The sequence below is a fragment of the Apiospora marii genome, assembly GCF_038362585.1.
Source record: "Apiospora marii strain CBS 49790 chromosome Unknown utg000011l_segment0_segment0, whole genome shotgun sequence".
NCBI lineage: Eukaryota > Fungi > Ascomycota > Sordariomycetes > Amphisphaeriales > Apiosporaceae > Apiospora > Apiospora marii.
The window spans coordinates 49,416-63,542 of record NW_027117382.1 but is presented as its reverse complement, the minus strand read 5'-3'; the positions used below and the strand labels follow the sequence as shown (position 1 = coordinate 63,542).

The window sequence follows — 14,127 nt, the reverse complement described above, 5'->3', positions numbered from 1 at the left end:
AAGTATCTAGCCACAAAACTGTAATGACGTCGTCTTGTACGCTTTCGGTAGCGCACAAGGAATGTGACCCTCCCCGCCGCGGCACGTATTCTGAAGGGGAGAGAGATGTGTGTGTGTGTGTATGATAGAGCTCCAGGCCGCGATACGACGGTTCCAGCTGGGCCACATGAAGATGCCCCAGGAGGGGCAACAAGTCTAGAGTGTGTGGAGGTTGTATGTTTTGTCATCAAAGGCCGTCAAATTCATAAAGCATTCGGCCGCCGTTGGACGCCCAATCGTTAGGGTGGCGCTTGTCCATGTGCTGCAGGCGGCCAATTCGAGTTAGGGACTCTAGGAATCGGCCCAAGCAAGGGGCGGCTGAAGCATGTTGCGTCCGGTCTATCAGCAAGATTGGTATAGCAGCAGAGGCTCGCCGACATTCTCGATTTCGGGGATGGTGCATTTCAAATCGAAGGCCTTGGACAGAACAATCTTGAAGATCTGTGGGAAAGAGAGTCAGTCTACATTGGTGCAGAGAGGAAACGGAGTGGAGTGGCATACCTTCTGGACGTTGATGCTGTGGCTGGTACTACTGAAGATCAGGGCAGCGCGCATGGCCTTGGCAAAGCGTCGGGCCTAGATAAGTATGCAGTGTCAGTATGAAGATGGAGCGCCTTTCTCGCGCGTGATGACCACCGCAGACTTACCTGGTTGGAGATTTCCTCCTGGTCCTCGCGCGGGAAGTTGACAAAGTGGTCGTACTTGGTGCCGACGAGGATGGGGATGGCCGTCTTGTTGAAGCCGCGGCCCTGGCGGTACCACTCCTTGATGCTGTTGAGGGTGCTCTTGCGGGTCAGGTCGAACATGAAGAGGATGGCGACGGCGTCGTTGCAGACGAGCGGCAGCATGTTGACGAACTCGCGCTGGCCGCCCAGGTCCCAGATGCTGAAGGTGATTTCCGTGTTGCGTATGCTGATCGTCTTCTCCATGAAGTTGACGCCGAGCGTCTGGATGTAGTCCTCGTCCCAGCTGCCCTCGACGTACTTGACCATCAGGGACGTCTTGCCAATCTGCGCATCGCCGACCATGCCCACCTTGATGACGACGTGGTTGCGGCCGTTCTGGGGCTCGGCCGGGTTGGAGGCGGCGCCGTTGCTGCCGCGAGAGGCGTGGTCGCTGTAGTGGCGGTCGCCGCCCGCGCTGGAAAGGCCCGAAGCCGGCCGCGAGACGGCCGGCTGGGGTTGTGACGGGGTGGGGGGCGTCGAGTATCGGCCGTTCATGTTCATCTCGTCGCCGGGGAGCGGGGAGCTCTGTGGCCGGGTCTGGTCTAGCGATCGGTGCCTGCGCTCGTGGCCGTTCTGCTGACCGGGTGCCATATTGGGCGAGCCTTCGATTCCGCCTAGGGTGTCGTCGGGCAGATGCTGCATATGATCGGGCACGGCGTCGGGCGAGGCGAGGGGGGATGCGAGGCCTGCGGGTTCGGGTGCGGGTGCAGGTGCAGGTGCAGCGACGGGTTCAGCGACGGGAGCAGCGGTAGTGGCAGCGGCAGCGGCAGCATCAGGCATAGCCATGGTGTCGGGCACCACCTCGTGCGGCGGCGCCAGCGGTATGTCTTGATCCATCTTGTGGTGTGGGTGCGCGCGGGTCGTCGGGTGCGTGCGTGCTCTCGTCTCCTCGTGTCGGTGGTGTGCTGGCAGGCAGGATTGCCCAGCAGTGGGGTTGAATACGGAGACCAGAAAAGGCGGCGACCAAACCAGAATCGCAGATTGCACAGTGGGCGGAGAAGATGTGCAAGGCCGAACGAAATGGATGCGGAGAAGACCAGAGAAAGAGAGGAAAAGGGAGGTCTCGGTCCCGGTCTAGCAGCAGAAGAAGAAGAAGAAGAAGATTGAAGTGGTGTTGGTGAGGTCAGATCGAATTGGATCGTATCCAGAACCAGGCGGGTCTCAGATCCGGGCGATGCGATGTGTTGCTCAATGCTGCGCTGCGGCGGCTAACCTGACCTGAGACTGCGACTTGGACGCTGGGCGGCTGGACTGTGCTGCGACTAAGTAACCCAAGTCAAGTCCACTGCTGGAACCGATCAATGGAATGGACGGATGGCCTACAACAACGAGGAGCAGCAGCCATCAATCGGAAGAAGTAGTACGGGATATGGATGTTCAAGAATGGTGAGAAGTAAGTACGATCAATTCAGTCACGGGTCGACTTGATGCCAATGCTGGTGGGATGTGTGCAGACGCAGGCAATGGGCCCTGTTCTGTTGCTTATGCTGGCTGGCACTGCACTGCGATGGCACCTAAACAACTGCCCAGTACATTGGCAATCCGGCCTTCTGGTTGGCTCAAAACGCGACCTTGTTGTGTACTACCGATTGACAGGTACCAGGCCTGGACGTGCTACGCTAAGTAACCTAGGCGGTGCTTTGGGGAGCTGGCCCCCTTCTAATCTCAACGGAACCCTGACCAGTGTCCTCCATGGCCTTGTACATGTAGCTGCGACTGACAAAGCAAAAAAGACGGTAAAGATTAATTGGTCTATCAGCCTTCTACGGAGAGGTAAGTATGTTGGGCAATGGCACTGTGTGTCCCCCATCTTCGCGAGTTCCAGTCGCAACTTGCCAGTGCAGATCAGGCGGGAGAAGAGGGGCGATCCGCGAAGCAAGCACACACACAATCTGAGACTGGAACAAAGAACGGGGTGTGGAGGAAACACGGATAAATGCCTGCTTCGGTTCCTTGGAAACGAAACAACACCCTCAGTCCAAACAGACGAACGGGAAAAGAAACCAATTGCATACAAAATACACGGCACCACCTGATGAGCGGATGGAATCCTGGCACCAATCAACGGTCGCATCCTTGGCATCGCGGGAGAAGTCCTATGTTGTCAAGTACCTAGGTAGTAGCGAATCAAACCTTGCATACAATACCACCACCACGAGTAAGATCCAAGTAGACGCGTCGCGACATGAGTAGAACGATGCAAACGACGGGTGGTAGGCTAGCAGCTAGGCCCTCCATAGTAGAGGCAGAGCTGGGAGCTGGCGCCGAACGAGAACTTGTCTGGAATGGCCGAGTAACACGGGCGCCTGTCTACTGTCTCTCTTTCGACCTTCTTCCTCTCTTGGTTTCACAAAAATTCGCCATACGATCGGAGCCTCCATGCAGCAGGCATGCATTGTTGCATGAAGATGAAGTTCTCGAACGACTCCGGTAGTGCGTAGAATCGTTGTTGACGTGCAAGGAACATCCCCTGACCAACTGGAGGGCCATTGACGCGGGGCTAGCTTCATGCCTCCTCATTGGTGTCCTCTGTTGATTTCCAGGCGGCTTCCGATAACTGCCCGGACAGTGCCAGCAACGACAGTGCGAGATGAAGATGCACAGTAGAAGCAGCAGCAGCAGCAGCACGCTGACTGCAATGGAGAAGAAGTGTGAAGTCATGGAGCCCACCAAACCGCTTCTTATCGGCCCCCAAAGTCAAGCCACCACCCACACTCCACCGCAGGCCACGAGCTGCTGCTGCTAGGCCAAGGCCCTGCATTACTCAAAGTGGGATCATTCCAGCAATAATGCTGTCAAGCAATTGAATTGATAAGGCAGGATAAGGCATTGGCAGCAACTGGCATAAAAGTTGGGTAGACGGACGCCATTCGAGTCAATTGATTGGCAGCAAAGAGCCGACCGGACCCGACCGGCTGTTCTTTGGGAAGCTAAAAAGGTATCCTCCATCTTTCCTCTCCTCCCCCACGGCCCGGCTTTAATCAATCAGGTCAGAGCTTCATCATCCCGCGATACCATCATCACAATCCTCTCCCAACCAACCAACCCGCCCCCTCCGCCAATACTCTCCCCTCTCCCGCGCACCAAGCATACCCAATACACAATGGCCGCCTCAATTGCGACAAGATGCCTGCGGGCAACCCGTGCGCCCTGCAGCCTCTTCAAGGTTGCCCAAGCTCCCATCGCCAGGCCCAGCACCCGCTTCCCTTCGTCCGCTTTTCGGACTTTCTCCAGCACTTCCCTCAGTAAGTGGCATTGCCCATAGAAGCACAGCTATATATAGACTGTGGATGCGGGAGAAGAAGAAAAGAAAGAAAGAAGAAGCAGCACCGCTAACTCACCTGCGCGCATCCAGGAGAGGTGCGCAAGTACACCAAGGACCACGAGTGGGTCGACCTGAGCGCCGACAAGACGAGCGGCGTCATCGGCATCTCCGAGTACGCGGCCGAGGAGCTGGGCGACGTCGTCTACGTCGAGCTGCCCGAGGAGGGCAAGGCGGTGCAGGCGGGCGACGCCATCGGCGCCGTCGAGTCGGTCAAGTCGGCCGCCGACATCAACGCCCCCATCGCCTGCCGCGTCACCTCGGTCAACATGCTGCTCGAGGAGAAGCCCGGCACCATCAACCAGGTCCCCGAGGACGACGCCCACGGCGGCGGCTGGATCGCCAAGGTCCAGGTCGACGAGGCCGGCGTCAAGGACTTTGAGAACCTCATGGACGCCGACGAGTACAAGGCCTTTACTGGCAGCGACGAATAGGTTCGAGTGACCAAGAATCGAGGGTGATTAGGCGTTACGTGGTTTGCAACGGGAGAAATGAAGAAAGAGAGAAAGGGTAACATGTTCAACATAGATCAATGGACGCGGTTGCTTGCATACGCTTCACATGAAGTTACACTCGCGGCATCGGGACGGGGGCAGAAGTCGTCGAACTGGCTCAACCTTGTATCATAGACGAAACCAAACCACAATAGGGTATATTTCTCATCATCAGACAGCAAAAAGTCTACATGTTCTGTTTGTGATCGTTGCTCTGGCTGCAATACAGTGGTAGCTTCAATTTTATCTTTTCATCTTATCTTGACTTGACCTCCTACATCGCAGCTCAGGCGGGAACCCACTTCTCGGCGCCCTGCTGGTTGGCCTCGCGCTCAGCGTTGATGACGTCGAGGATCTTCTGGGCGCCCTTCTCCGTCAGCGCCTGGGCGACCTTGATGCCGAAAGCCACTGCCTCCTCCCGCGTCGCGATCGGCTCCTCCAGCTCGGCATCGGCCCCCTCGGTGCCGTCCACGCTGACCACGGTGGCGACCATGCGCAGCTTGTTGTTGGCGCCGTCGTCTCCGATCCACTTCGTCTCGACGCCGATGGGGATGCTGCAGCCGCCCTCGAGGGTGCGCATGACGCTCCGCTCCGCCTCGGCCTCGAGCATGACCTTTTCGTTCTGGAAGGGCTTGAGTAAGGCCAGCGTCGTGGCGTCGTCGGCGCGGGCCTCGAGCCCCAGCCCGCCCTGGCCGACGGCGTGCAGCATGCCGCCCGACGCGCTCTCGAGGTACTGGCTGGCGCGCCCCAGCAGGTTCATGCGCGACAGGCCGGCGGCGGCCAGGATCAGGACCGTGTACTCGCCGTCCTGGGCGTCGAGCTTGCGCAGGCGCGTGTCGATGTTGCCGCGCATGTCGCGGAACTGGAGGCCCGGGTACTTGCGTCGGATCTGGGCCATGCGGCGGACGCTGCTGGTGCCGACGACGCTGCCCTGCGGCAGGTCGGCGAGGGACTTGTATTGGCCCTCGAGGGACTTCTTGACGACGACGACGTCGCGGGGGTCTTCGCGCTCGGGGATGCAGGCCAGGACGCAGCCGGCGGGCAGGCTGGTGGGCATGTCCTTGAGGGAGTGGACGACGAGGTCGAGCTCCTTGGCTACGAGCCCGGCCTCGAGCTCGTTGGTCCACAGGCCCTTGCCGTCCGTCTTGTCGAAGCTGTAGAGGGCGGTGATCTTGTCCTTGTCGGCGAGCGAGTCCATGCCGCGGATCTCGAAGTGGACGTGGGGGTGCAGCTTGGACAGCGAGCTGACGACGAAGTCGGCCTGCTTCAGGGCCAGCGCCGACTTGCGGGTGCCGACGCGGACGGTGGTGCTGGCATGGGTCGACTTGGCGTCGGACGTCGTGATGACGGGCTGGGTGGCGGCGGTCGACATGATGGCGGGCGGCGGGAGGGTGTATTGAGATGTGCGTTGGGTTACAATGGCAGGCAATTGGAGATGCCCTGTTCGTCGTCGCGATCAATTGAATGGGCCAATGCAACCGCAATTGACTTTTTTGGTTTCCAAAGTTGGTCTGCAAATCGAGTAGCTTAGATCAGTTGGAGGCAGGTGCCGTAGCTGCTTATTGCTCGTCCCGCGGGGCTGCCTGTCAACGCTCCTTCTCGGGGACGTTTTTGGAGGGGTAAATCGGAAAGGCACCTAAAGTCGGGTCCTGGAGGAGGGGCAATCCAATTGACCCAATGGATTGACCAGTGACGCATGTGCCTGCAGGGATGCTTTAGGAGAATGGGTGTCGATGGATATCCGGTTGCTTGGGCCATCGTCAAAACAATAACATGGAGATGGAATTGTTCTGCGACTGCCCTATCTCAATTTGATTTCACAGTGACCACTAGGATTGGCTATTACACTCATTTTCATCTTGTCTCGAATGAGTGGACTAACTCGCTGTCCGGATCTGTCTCCCGCCTCTTCTCGAGACGTGGGATCCAGTAAGTCCCCAAAATGCAATACCACATGTCGGATTCCCTCGACGGACTGTATGCGATCTAGTGATCAATCATACCACACACTCTCTACTCGTGCCCCTTACATACTTACAGGATGAACTGCCAAGCGTTGGATCCTCGGCGCCTTCTGTAGCACCACCATTAGAACCTTCTATAAGCAGGCTCAACTTACTTTACCCCCTGGCTCTAGCCCCGGCCCAAACCCAGCCTCGTACCTTGATGCGATGCCACTAATGCAGGAGTGCGCAATCCGACTAGGGAGGTGTACTGGTTTTCTGACCCTGACGCATCGCATTTGACTACCTGCTTTCAATTTCGATTCTTCCGATAACCGAGACCTGTCGTGGACAAACCAGCTCGTTACTTAAGTCCCCTAAGTCCCGCCCAAGACACGAATCTGGCTTTCCATGTCGGGTCGCATGGACAGGCTGGACTATCACACGTGTGCCCGCCATGGCAACACGGCCAGCCCGTCAGGGCCATGACCCCGTCGCTTCTCTGATACAACGCTCTCGTCATTGGACACATGAAGCACTTACGGTCTGCATATGGCACGGCCATGCTTCAATGTACACATGCCCTTACATCCATGAGCTTTTCCTTCCGTGTCACTCGGCAACTCTTCCGCTCGTGATACCATTCGTCTAGGGACCTTTCATATGGGACCGAAACGCATTCCACCGGGCTGTCGGCCACTGCGGTGGTATTCCAAGAGATACACCTCATTGGGGGGGTTCTTCGGTGTTCCCGTGTCGAGCTTTAGCAACTGTTACCTGCCATGGTTCGATGTGAAGCAATGCTTCGCTTCATCTTTCCCCAGACGTATGTGGTACTTACTTGATGCGTAGTACTCGAGATACCACATGCTGCAAACTGGCGGCGGCTCTTCCGTAGTTGGGATTGGGTCTCTCAGCCTTTCGGCTCGCTCTATAAAACGTGCGTGATGCCAATTAACCCATGAGTTCGTCTCAGTATCAAAATCATCCTCTAAACTGTAGCTGCCGGAGCTGAGCCACACCAACGGCACCACCCTGTTAGATACTTTTCTTCTTATCACTCATCCACTCGTGTCGGCCACGAGATACCATTATCATCAAGATGAAGAGCGGCGCCATCCTCAACGTCCCCACCCTCTTCGCGGGCCTGGCCATGGGAAGCCTCATGAAGCACCAGAACCATCTACCTTCTCTGGTGGCATCCGGCCACGCGCCCCTGACCACCAGCACGGGCTCCAAGTGCGGCAAGGGCTACACCTACTGCGGCTACATGCTCCAGAACGACGGCCACAGTGAGTTCCTGTTCTCGTCCCTTCTCTTCTGTCGCCCAGGGCTGATCTCCTACTGCCCAGACTTCTCGCCCGACACCATCAACAAGACGTACTGCGACGGCCTCAAGGACTACTGCCCCAACAACACGCCCAAGACGTCGCCCAACCAGGCCGTCTACGTCTGCATGAACGACGCCCCCGCCGCCAGCATCCAGCTCCTGTGCGCCTGCAGCGGCAAGTGCCTCGACGAGCCCTCCAGCAACAACATTGCCCACTGCGACTCGGCCTGCGCCACTCCCCAGAAGTGCAGCGACTAGTTCTTCTTTTTGTGTCAGCCTCCAGAGGTATCACCCTTCTAGAAGAGGCGGAGAGGTTGGCGAGATGGCTGCCAGGTCGCTCATGTTGCCCCCTCTTTGCTGTTCATCTTGGGCATAATCACCATTGACTTGGCTCAGCACTCAAGGGCGGCGTTGAAACACCTGTCAAGTAAATAGAACATGATGCAGAGGTTCGAAGAAGACATGAAATGAAAGACTTCCAAGGAACAATCAGATGCCTCCATTGATGCATTGTACCTGTGATGTGACTGTAAGGCTTGTTTCTACCAGACATTGGTGTGAGCATCTACAGATGTCAGCCACCAAGTCGGCGGAGACACCCAACATGGCCCACCTCGTCAGTCTTGACAGCGGAACAGACTGTTTCCACTCGCAGGACTGAAGCAGAGTGTATCGGCCGAAAGCCCCGCAATGGTTGACGCGGCGCCTTGGTGAAAAGAAGAAAAAAACGGGGTCTCGACGATCGTCGCATCTACGATCATCTCATCTGGCAATGAATACATTAGTTCCGATTCTTGCATCGTCTCGAAGCCCATCAGAAGTATCGGGTGTTGTTGCCTATACTCGTAGTCATTCGCGGTTCACACGGCTTCTCGGGCGTTAGCTTCCCACAATACCACTCTCTTATTAATACAGGCTGGGCGTCCATGCCGATACTACCTGCCCAAACACTATGGGCAATTTTTTAGGTGGGTGCCCACATGGGGGCGAGTACTGTACCTGAAAGCGGCGCAGCTGGAGGTATGCGCAATGCGGTTCCCATTGAGCCAAGGGGCTAGCCAGTATGTCTGCCTTAGCTGTTTAGATCCTTCTTCGGTCGCGCGCGCCCCCTCGCCAGAAAGAAAGCAAACGAACGACTGCAGTTCTGATCCGAAACCCGGCCCCCAAAATATACATACATACATCTAGTATTTTAACCTTTTTTTCTATTTATTCGTTCTCTCTGTACTCCCCAAACAGGTAAGCCAGCAGGATGACGAGCCCCGAGGATAGCGTGCACGTAATGGACGGGGGTCTGGGCACCGCCCTGGAGGACCGCTACGGCGTCGTGTTTGACGACTCGACCCCGCTATGGTCCTCCCACCTCATCGTCTCCGATCCGGACACGCTGCTGGCCTGCCAGAGGGACTTTGTCGACGCCGGCGCCGACGTGCTCCTGACTGCCACCTACCAGATCTCAATTGAGGGCTTCGCGCGGACCAAGGTGCCCGCCTACCCCGAGGGGATCCCCAGGTTCGCCGTCGAGCGCTACCTCGCCAACGCCGTCAAAATTGCCGAGAGGGCCTCCGTAAGGAAAGCAGTACCAGGACAAATTCCCAGCTCGGCCAGTCTGGCCTTGAGCCTGGGCCCGTACGGGGCCTGCATGGTGCCCGGCCAGGAGTACAGCGGGAAGTACGACGACGAGCACAACAGCGAGGAGGCGTTATACCAGTGGCACCTCGAGCGGCTGCGCCTGTTCACCAACGTCCAGGGCCTGATGGACCGCATCTCCTACGTCGCCTTTGAGACCATGCCGCGCCTGGACGAGATCCGCGCGGTGCGGCGGGCGTACCACGACTCCCACATCACCAACAAGAAGCTCTGGATCTCGTGCGTCTTCCCCGGCGAGGCCAACGCGCTGCCGGACGGGACCTCGGTCGACCACGCCGTGAGGGGGATGCTGGAGCCCCTCAGCGGCGGCTCCAAACCGTGGGGCATCGGCATCAACTGCACCAAGATGCACAAGCTGGCCAGCCTCGTTGCCAGCTACGGCGAAAGTGTCCGGGCCATTACCATGTGCGCTGCTTCATCGGGATTGAATATCAGTGCGCCGCCGTGCTTGCTGCTATATCCCGACGGCACCACCCAAGGTGAAGTCTACAACACGACGACCAAGAAGTGGGAGAAGCAGCAACCGCCGCCACAGACAACAGCATCGAGCACGTCATCATCGGTAGCGGATCATGAGGTGCGTGTCTCTGCCATCCATCCCCAGCGTTTGTTTCTGTTATGTCAATGTTTTCTGTCATCCATGTGCTCACTATCAATCGAACCTCTACTCTAGGGACCCTGGGCCAAGGAACTTGCCAAAATTGTGCGAACCACCCGGGACAAGGGTGTTTTCCGGTCCTTCATGCTGGGCGGCTGCTGCAAGGCGTCCGCTGCCGACATCAGCCAACTGCGGCAGGAATTCCCAGGTTACTCCTCGTCGGATCCCTCGTGTACACGGACATGACTCGATCGCGTCATATCCCTCTAATAAGATGTAAAATGCCGCCTTTTAAACCACCACCTTCTCAGCTCGCCCAGCCTAGCCTAGTCCCTCCCAGCTGGTCCCAGCAGCTTCCCCCAATCCCCCAATCCCCAGCACGCCACTGTAAGGTCCCCACCCAGACCAAACCAATTGAATTGTGGAGGGTAGCCCGTACGATGGCTAGTCCCTCCGCGACCGCGGCCTAAAACCTAGGAGCCTAGCTGCCACCACAGCCCAGAGCCTTCTTTTCCCCCTCCAGGGCCCTGGAACTTGGAAGACAGGCAGCCTGGAACGGCGGAGGCGGGACTTTCCAGCCAAGCTCCCTGCCCGTCGCCGAGCCGTCACAATTCGAGGGATCCACCTCACCCTGAAAGCGGTTGGGACAAGAGAAAATTCTCCATCAAGTGCCCGATGTCCGGAAATGGCCCTGCCTGCCTGCCCATGGGGGAACAGTAGATGCAGCGACGGGCAGCAGCGATAGCGGACGTAACTGAGTAGGTAGCACATCATCACCAAAGCCTGTACCCCCCAAAAGTACTTATAATGAAGGCCATGGAAGCCCTCACGAGCGGGTGGTCTGCCCTCTTCTGTGTTTGTGTGTACCTGCATTAGTGTTGTTGTCGCTTCTCCCCAGTTCTCAAGGTTTAGGTGTGTGTGTGTGTAAGAGAGATAGAGGAACTCTGAGCAAATCCCCACCCCCTATCCTCCGGATCCAAGCAACACCATGGCGTCCGTCACGACCATCTCCGGGGTGCCGCCGCCTGCGTCCCACGGGATCGAGACGAAGCCGCACGACGCCGAGAAGGCGCAGCACTACCAGCACGACGAGAAGGACCCCTACGAGCCGGAGCTCAACGTCGGCGGTCATGGCGGAACCCAGCGCCGGCTCAAGAACTACCAGGTGACCATGATCGGCATCACCAGCGGTATTGGTACCGGTCTCTTCATCGGCACGGGCGCCGCCTACGCCAAGGCCGGTCCCGCCGGTCTCCTTTTGGCCTTCATCATAGTCGGAGGCGTTCTCTGGTGTGTCATGCAGAGTATTGCCGAGCTGGCAACCCTGGTAAGTCCTTTGATCCAAAACCCATTGCGTGTGTATGTATGTGTGTACTTGAGACCAACCACTGACGAGATGATTCGCATCATAGATCCCCACGGCTGGTTCTTTCCCCCACTGGGCCACGAGATTCATCGATCCCGCGGTCGGCTTCTCGCTCGCCATCTCGTACGGCTACTGTTTTACGATCGCCATCGCCTCGGAGTGCTCCGCGGCCGCCATCCTCGTCTCGTACTGGTCCGACATCTCGCCCGCCGTCGTCATCAGCATCTCCCTCGCCCTCATCCTGGCCATCAACCTGATGAGCGTGCGCTTCTTCGGCGAGACCGAGGTCGTCACGGGCGCCATCAAGGTCACCTGCTTTATTGGTTTGATCCTGACGTCCCTCGTCATCACGGCCGGCGGCGCCCCCAACCACGAAAAGGTCGGGTTCAAGTACTGGAGCGAGCCGGGCGCCTGGGTCGACTTCCACGGCATTACCGGCTCGACGGGCCACTTCCTGGGCTTCCTGTCGGCCTTTGTCAACGCCAGTTTCAGCTTCATCGGCGTCGAGACCGTCGTCATCACCGCCGCCGAGGCCGTCAACCCCCACAAGACCATCCCCCGCTCCGCCCGCAACGTCACCTACCGCATCGCCGTCTTCTACGTCCTGGGCGCCCTCTTCATCAGCCTGGTCGTCGACCCCCGCAACGCCGCCCTCGTCTCGGGCACCGGCAACGCCAACAGCTCGCCCTGGGTCATCGCCATCCGCGAGGCCGGCATCAGCGTCCTGCCCAGCATCGTCAACGCCTGCATCATGATCTCGGCCTGGTCCGCCGGCAACTCGTACTGCTGGGTCGGCTCGCGCATGATCGTGGCCATGACGACGGACCGCCAGCTGCCCCAGCTATTCGGCCGCACCACCAAGAACGGCGTGCCCTACGTCGCCGTCGTCGCCGCCTGGCTCTTCGGGCCCCTCGCCTATCTGAGTCTCGGCAAAGGCGGCGCCGCCCAGGCCTTCTCGTGGCTGCTCAACCTCAGCACCGTCGCCGGTTTGATCGCCTGGGCCACGCTCTGCTTCTGCTATATCCGCTTCCACAAGGCCATGAAGGTGCAGGGCATCAGCCGCGACACGCTGCCGTGGAAGGCGCCCTTCCAGCCCTACGCCGCCTGGATCGGCTTCGTCGGCTCGTCCGTCATCGTGCTCATCACCGGCTTCCCCGTCTTTCTCAAGGGCAACTTCACGGCCTCGGGCTTCATCGCGGCCTACGTCGGCATTCCCATCTTCGTGGTGCCCATCATTGTCTGGAAGCTGGTGCACAAGACCAAGGTAAGCTCCGCTTTTTTTGTCATTCGATTCCTATGTAAGACTTGCGTGCTGACCTGTTCCTTAGTTCATCCGAGCTCGCGACATGGATCTTTGGTCCGGTCGTCTTCCCTGAGGGTTCTTGATAAGACCTCGTTCTTTTCGTCTGGACCAGCCGACACAGCAAAGACTACCCTCTTGCGGGTGTTGAGAACCAGATCGGTTCGAGCAGAACCATCCTAATAAGCATCGTAATAGACATCATAGACATACAGTATACATAATTCAGGATACCCTCTTCTACCAAATTCAAACACAATTCATCTCCACGTCATTTTGGTGCTGCGCATCGGTCATTGCGTGTCAAGTTTATTGCTCATTCAATTGCTCAGATGACAGCAGCATCAGCAGCAGCAGCAGGGTGCACTGTACTCTTTGTTTCATACATCGGGTAACTCGTGGTCCAGGTTCAGGATGGGCTCGACGAATCCGCGGAACACGACGCGGGATATCCGCAGTGCCGGCGCGGCAGCTTCCTTTTCTTTTCCCTCTCCCTCTCCCTCTCCATTTACCTCTCCATCTCCCGGGCCCTTCTCCGCAGTCGCCACCCCGGAAGGAACCTTGTCATCTGTCATGGCAGGTGTGTGGTCGTTGTTAACAGTCGAAGTTGCCGCTGGTGTTGGCGTCGCTGCTGGCGGAAGGTCAGACGGTGACGTCGCCGCACTTGTCATGTCACCACTACTGCCGGCCTCGAGGTTCAAGGTCCAGCGCAGCCCGAAGCCCCGACTGTTGCGGACCTCGTAGATGGCGACGTACGAGTGCAGCATCAGCACGTTCTCCCAGCGCACGTTGCCCAGGACCGTCTCCAGCACGCCGGCCGCCAGCGCCGTCTTGTGCTCGTTGCTGCCCTTGGGCAGGGGCCAGAAGGGGTGTGGCCGGCCATGTTCCGACGAGGCCCCACCGCGCTCAAAGTGTTCTGCCGATCCATCAGTCCATCAGTCCATTTACCCCGCGCATCGCACCAGCTCTCGGCTCAGCTGTCAGGGACCTGCAGTAGTGTAGTAAGTATGCACACTGCAATGATAAGGACTTACTGCAAAGAGCGACGGCGCCTGCGGACATGCGTGTCTTGGGCCGCGGAGGGGCGTTGAATGACTCGACCAGCGCCTGGCGATCGGGCGGCAGCAGGAACACGGTGCCTTGGGTGCGCACCAGCCCTGCCTCTCGGTAGGCCGTCTCCTCGGGGCTGGGTTCGGCAGACCAGGGCAGCTGCAGGCTCGGATACATGGTGCTTGTGTGTTGTCGCGCTACCATCAATGCCTTTTTCTGTCCGAATCGGAGTCTGCTCGCTCGAAGACCTAATGTAGCACGGGCAATAAATTCAAAGAAAAAGAACCCAGAGTAAAATCGATTGAATGTC

At 58.1% G+C, this 14,127-nt stretch overlaps 7 protein-coding genes across 7 annotated transcripts; 4 read left to right on the top strand and 3 right to left on the bottom strand.

Annotated features, from left to right (window-relative positions):
* Positions 1–381: 381 nt before the first annotated feature.
* Positions 382–1,601, bottom strand: PG985_013054 (P-loop containing nucleoside triphosphate hydrolase protein; the record flags this gene model as incomplete). Its single annotated transcript, XM_066832820.1, has 3 exons — positions 382–480; positions 541–615; positions 687–1,601. The coding sequence occupies 3 exons, from the start codon at positions 1,599–1,601 to the stop codon at positions 382–384; spliced, it is 1,089 nt and encodes a 362-aa protein (XP_066677560.1).
* A 2,266-nt stretch (positions 1,602–3,867) lies between these two features.
* Positions 3,868–4,520, top strand: PG985_013053 (Glycine cleavage system H protein 2; the record flags this gene model as incomplete). The annotated part of the gene is made up of 2 exons (XM_066832819.1): positions 3,868–4,009; positions 4,120–4,520. 2 exons carry the CDS (start codon positions 3,868–3,870, stop codon positions 4,518–4,520), a joined length of 543 nt encoding a protein of 180 aa, XP_066677559.1.
* Positions 4,521–4,866: 346 nt separating this feature from the next.
* On the bottom strand, positions 4,867–5,952 carry PG985_013052 (Porphobilinogen deaminase; the record flags this gene model as incomplete). Its single annotated transcript, XM_066832818.1, has 1 exon — positions 4,867–5,952. One exon carries the CDS (start codon positions 5,950–5,952, stop codon positions 4,867–4,869), a length of 1,086 nt encoding a protein of 361 aa, XP_066677558.1.
* A 1,673-nt stretch (positions 5,953–7,625) lies between these two features.
* On the top strand, positions 7,626–8,111 carry PG985_013051 (uncharacterized protein; the record flags this gene model as incomplete). The annotated part of the gene is made up of 1 exon (XM_066832817.1): positions 7,626–8,111. One exon carries the CDS (start codon positions 7,626–7,628, stop codon positions 8,109–8,111), a length of 486 nt encoding a protein of 161 aa, XP_066677557.1.
* Positions 8,112–9,105: 994 nt separating this feature from the next.
* PG985_013050 (uncharacterized protein) lies at positions 9,106–10,347 on the top strand (the record flags this gene model as incomplete). Its single annotated transcript, XM_066832816.1, has 2 exons — positions 9,106–10,080; positions 10,177–10,347. The coding sequence occupies 2 exons, from the start codon at positions 9,106–9,108 to the stop codon at positions 10,345–10,347; spliced, it is 1,146 nt and encodes a 381-aa protein (XP_066677556.1).
* Positions 10,348–11,089: 742 nt separating this feature from the next.
* PG985_013049 (Dicarboxylic amino acid permease) lies at positions 11,090–12,843 on the top strand (the record flags this gene model as incomplete). The annotated part of the gene is made up of 3 exons (XM_066832815.1): positions 11,090–11,428; positions 11,514–12,731; positions 12,796–12,843. 3 exons carry the CDS (start codon positions 11,090–11,092, stop codon positions 12,841–12,843), a joined length of 1,605 nt encoding a protein of 534 aa, XP_066677555.1.
* A 304-nt stretch (positions 12,844–13,147) lies between these two features.
* PG985_013048 (uncharacterized protein) lies at positions 13,148–13,994 on the bottom strand (the record flags this gene model as incomplete). Its single annotated transcript, XM_066832814.1, has 2 exons — positions 13,148–13,683; positions 13,802–13,994. The coding sequence occupies 2 exons, from the start codon at positions 13,992–13,994 to the stop codon at positions 13,148–13,150; spliced, it is 729 nt and encodes a 242-aa protein (XP_066677554.1).
* Positions 13,995–14,127: the final 133 nt, after the last annotated feature.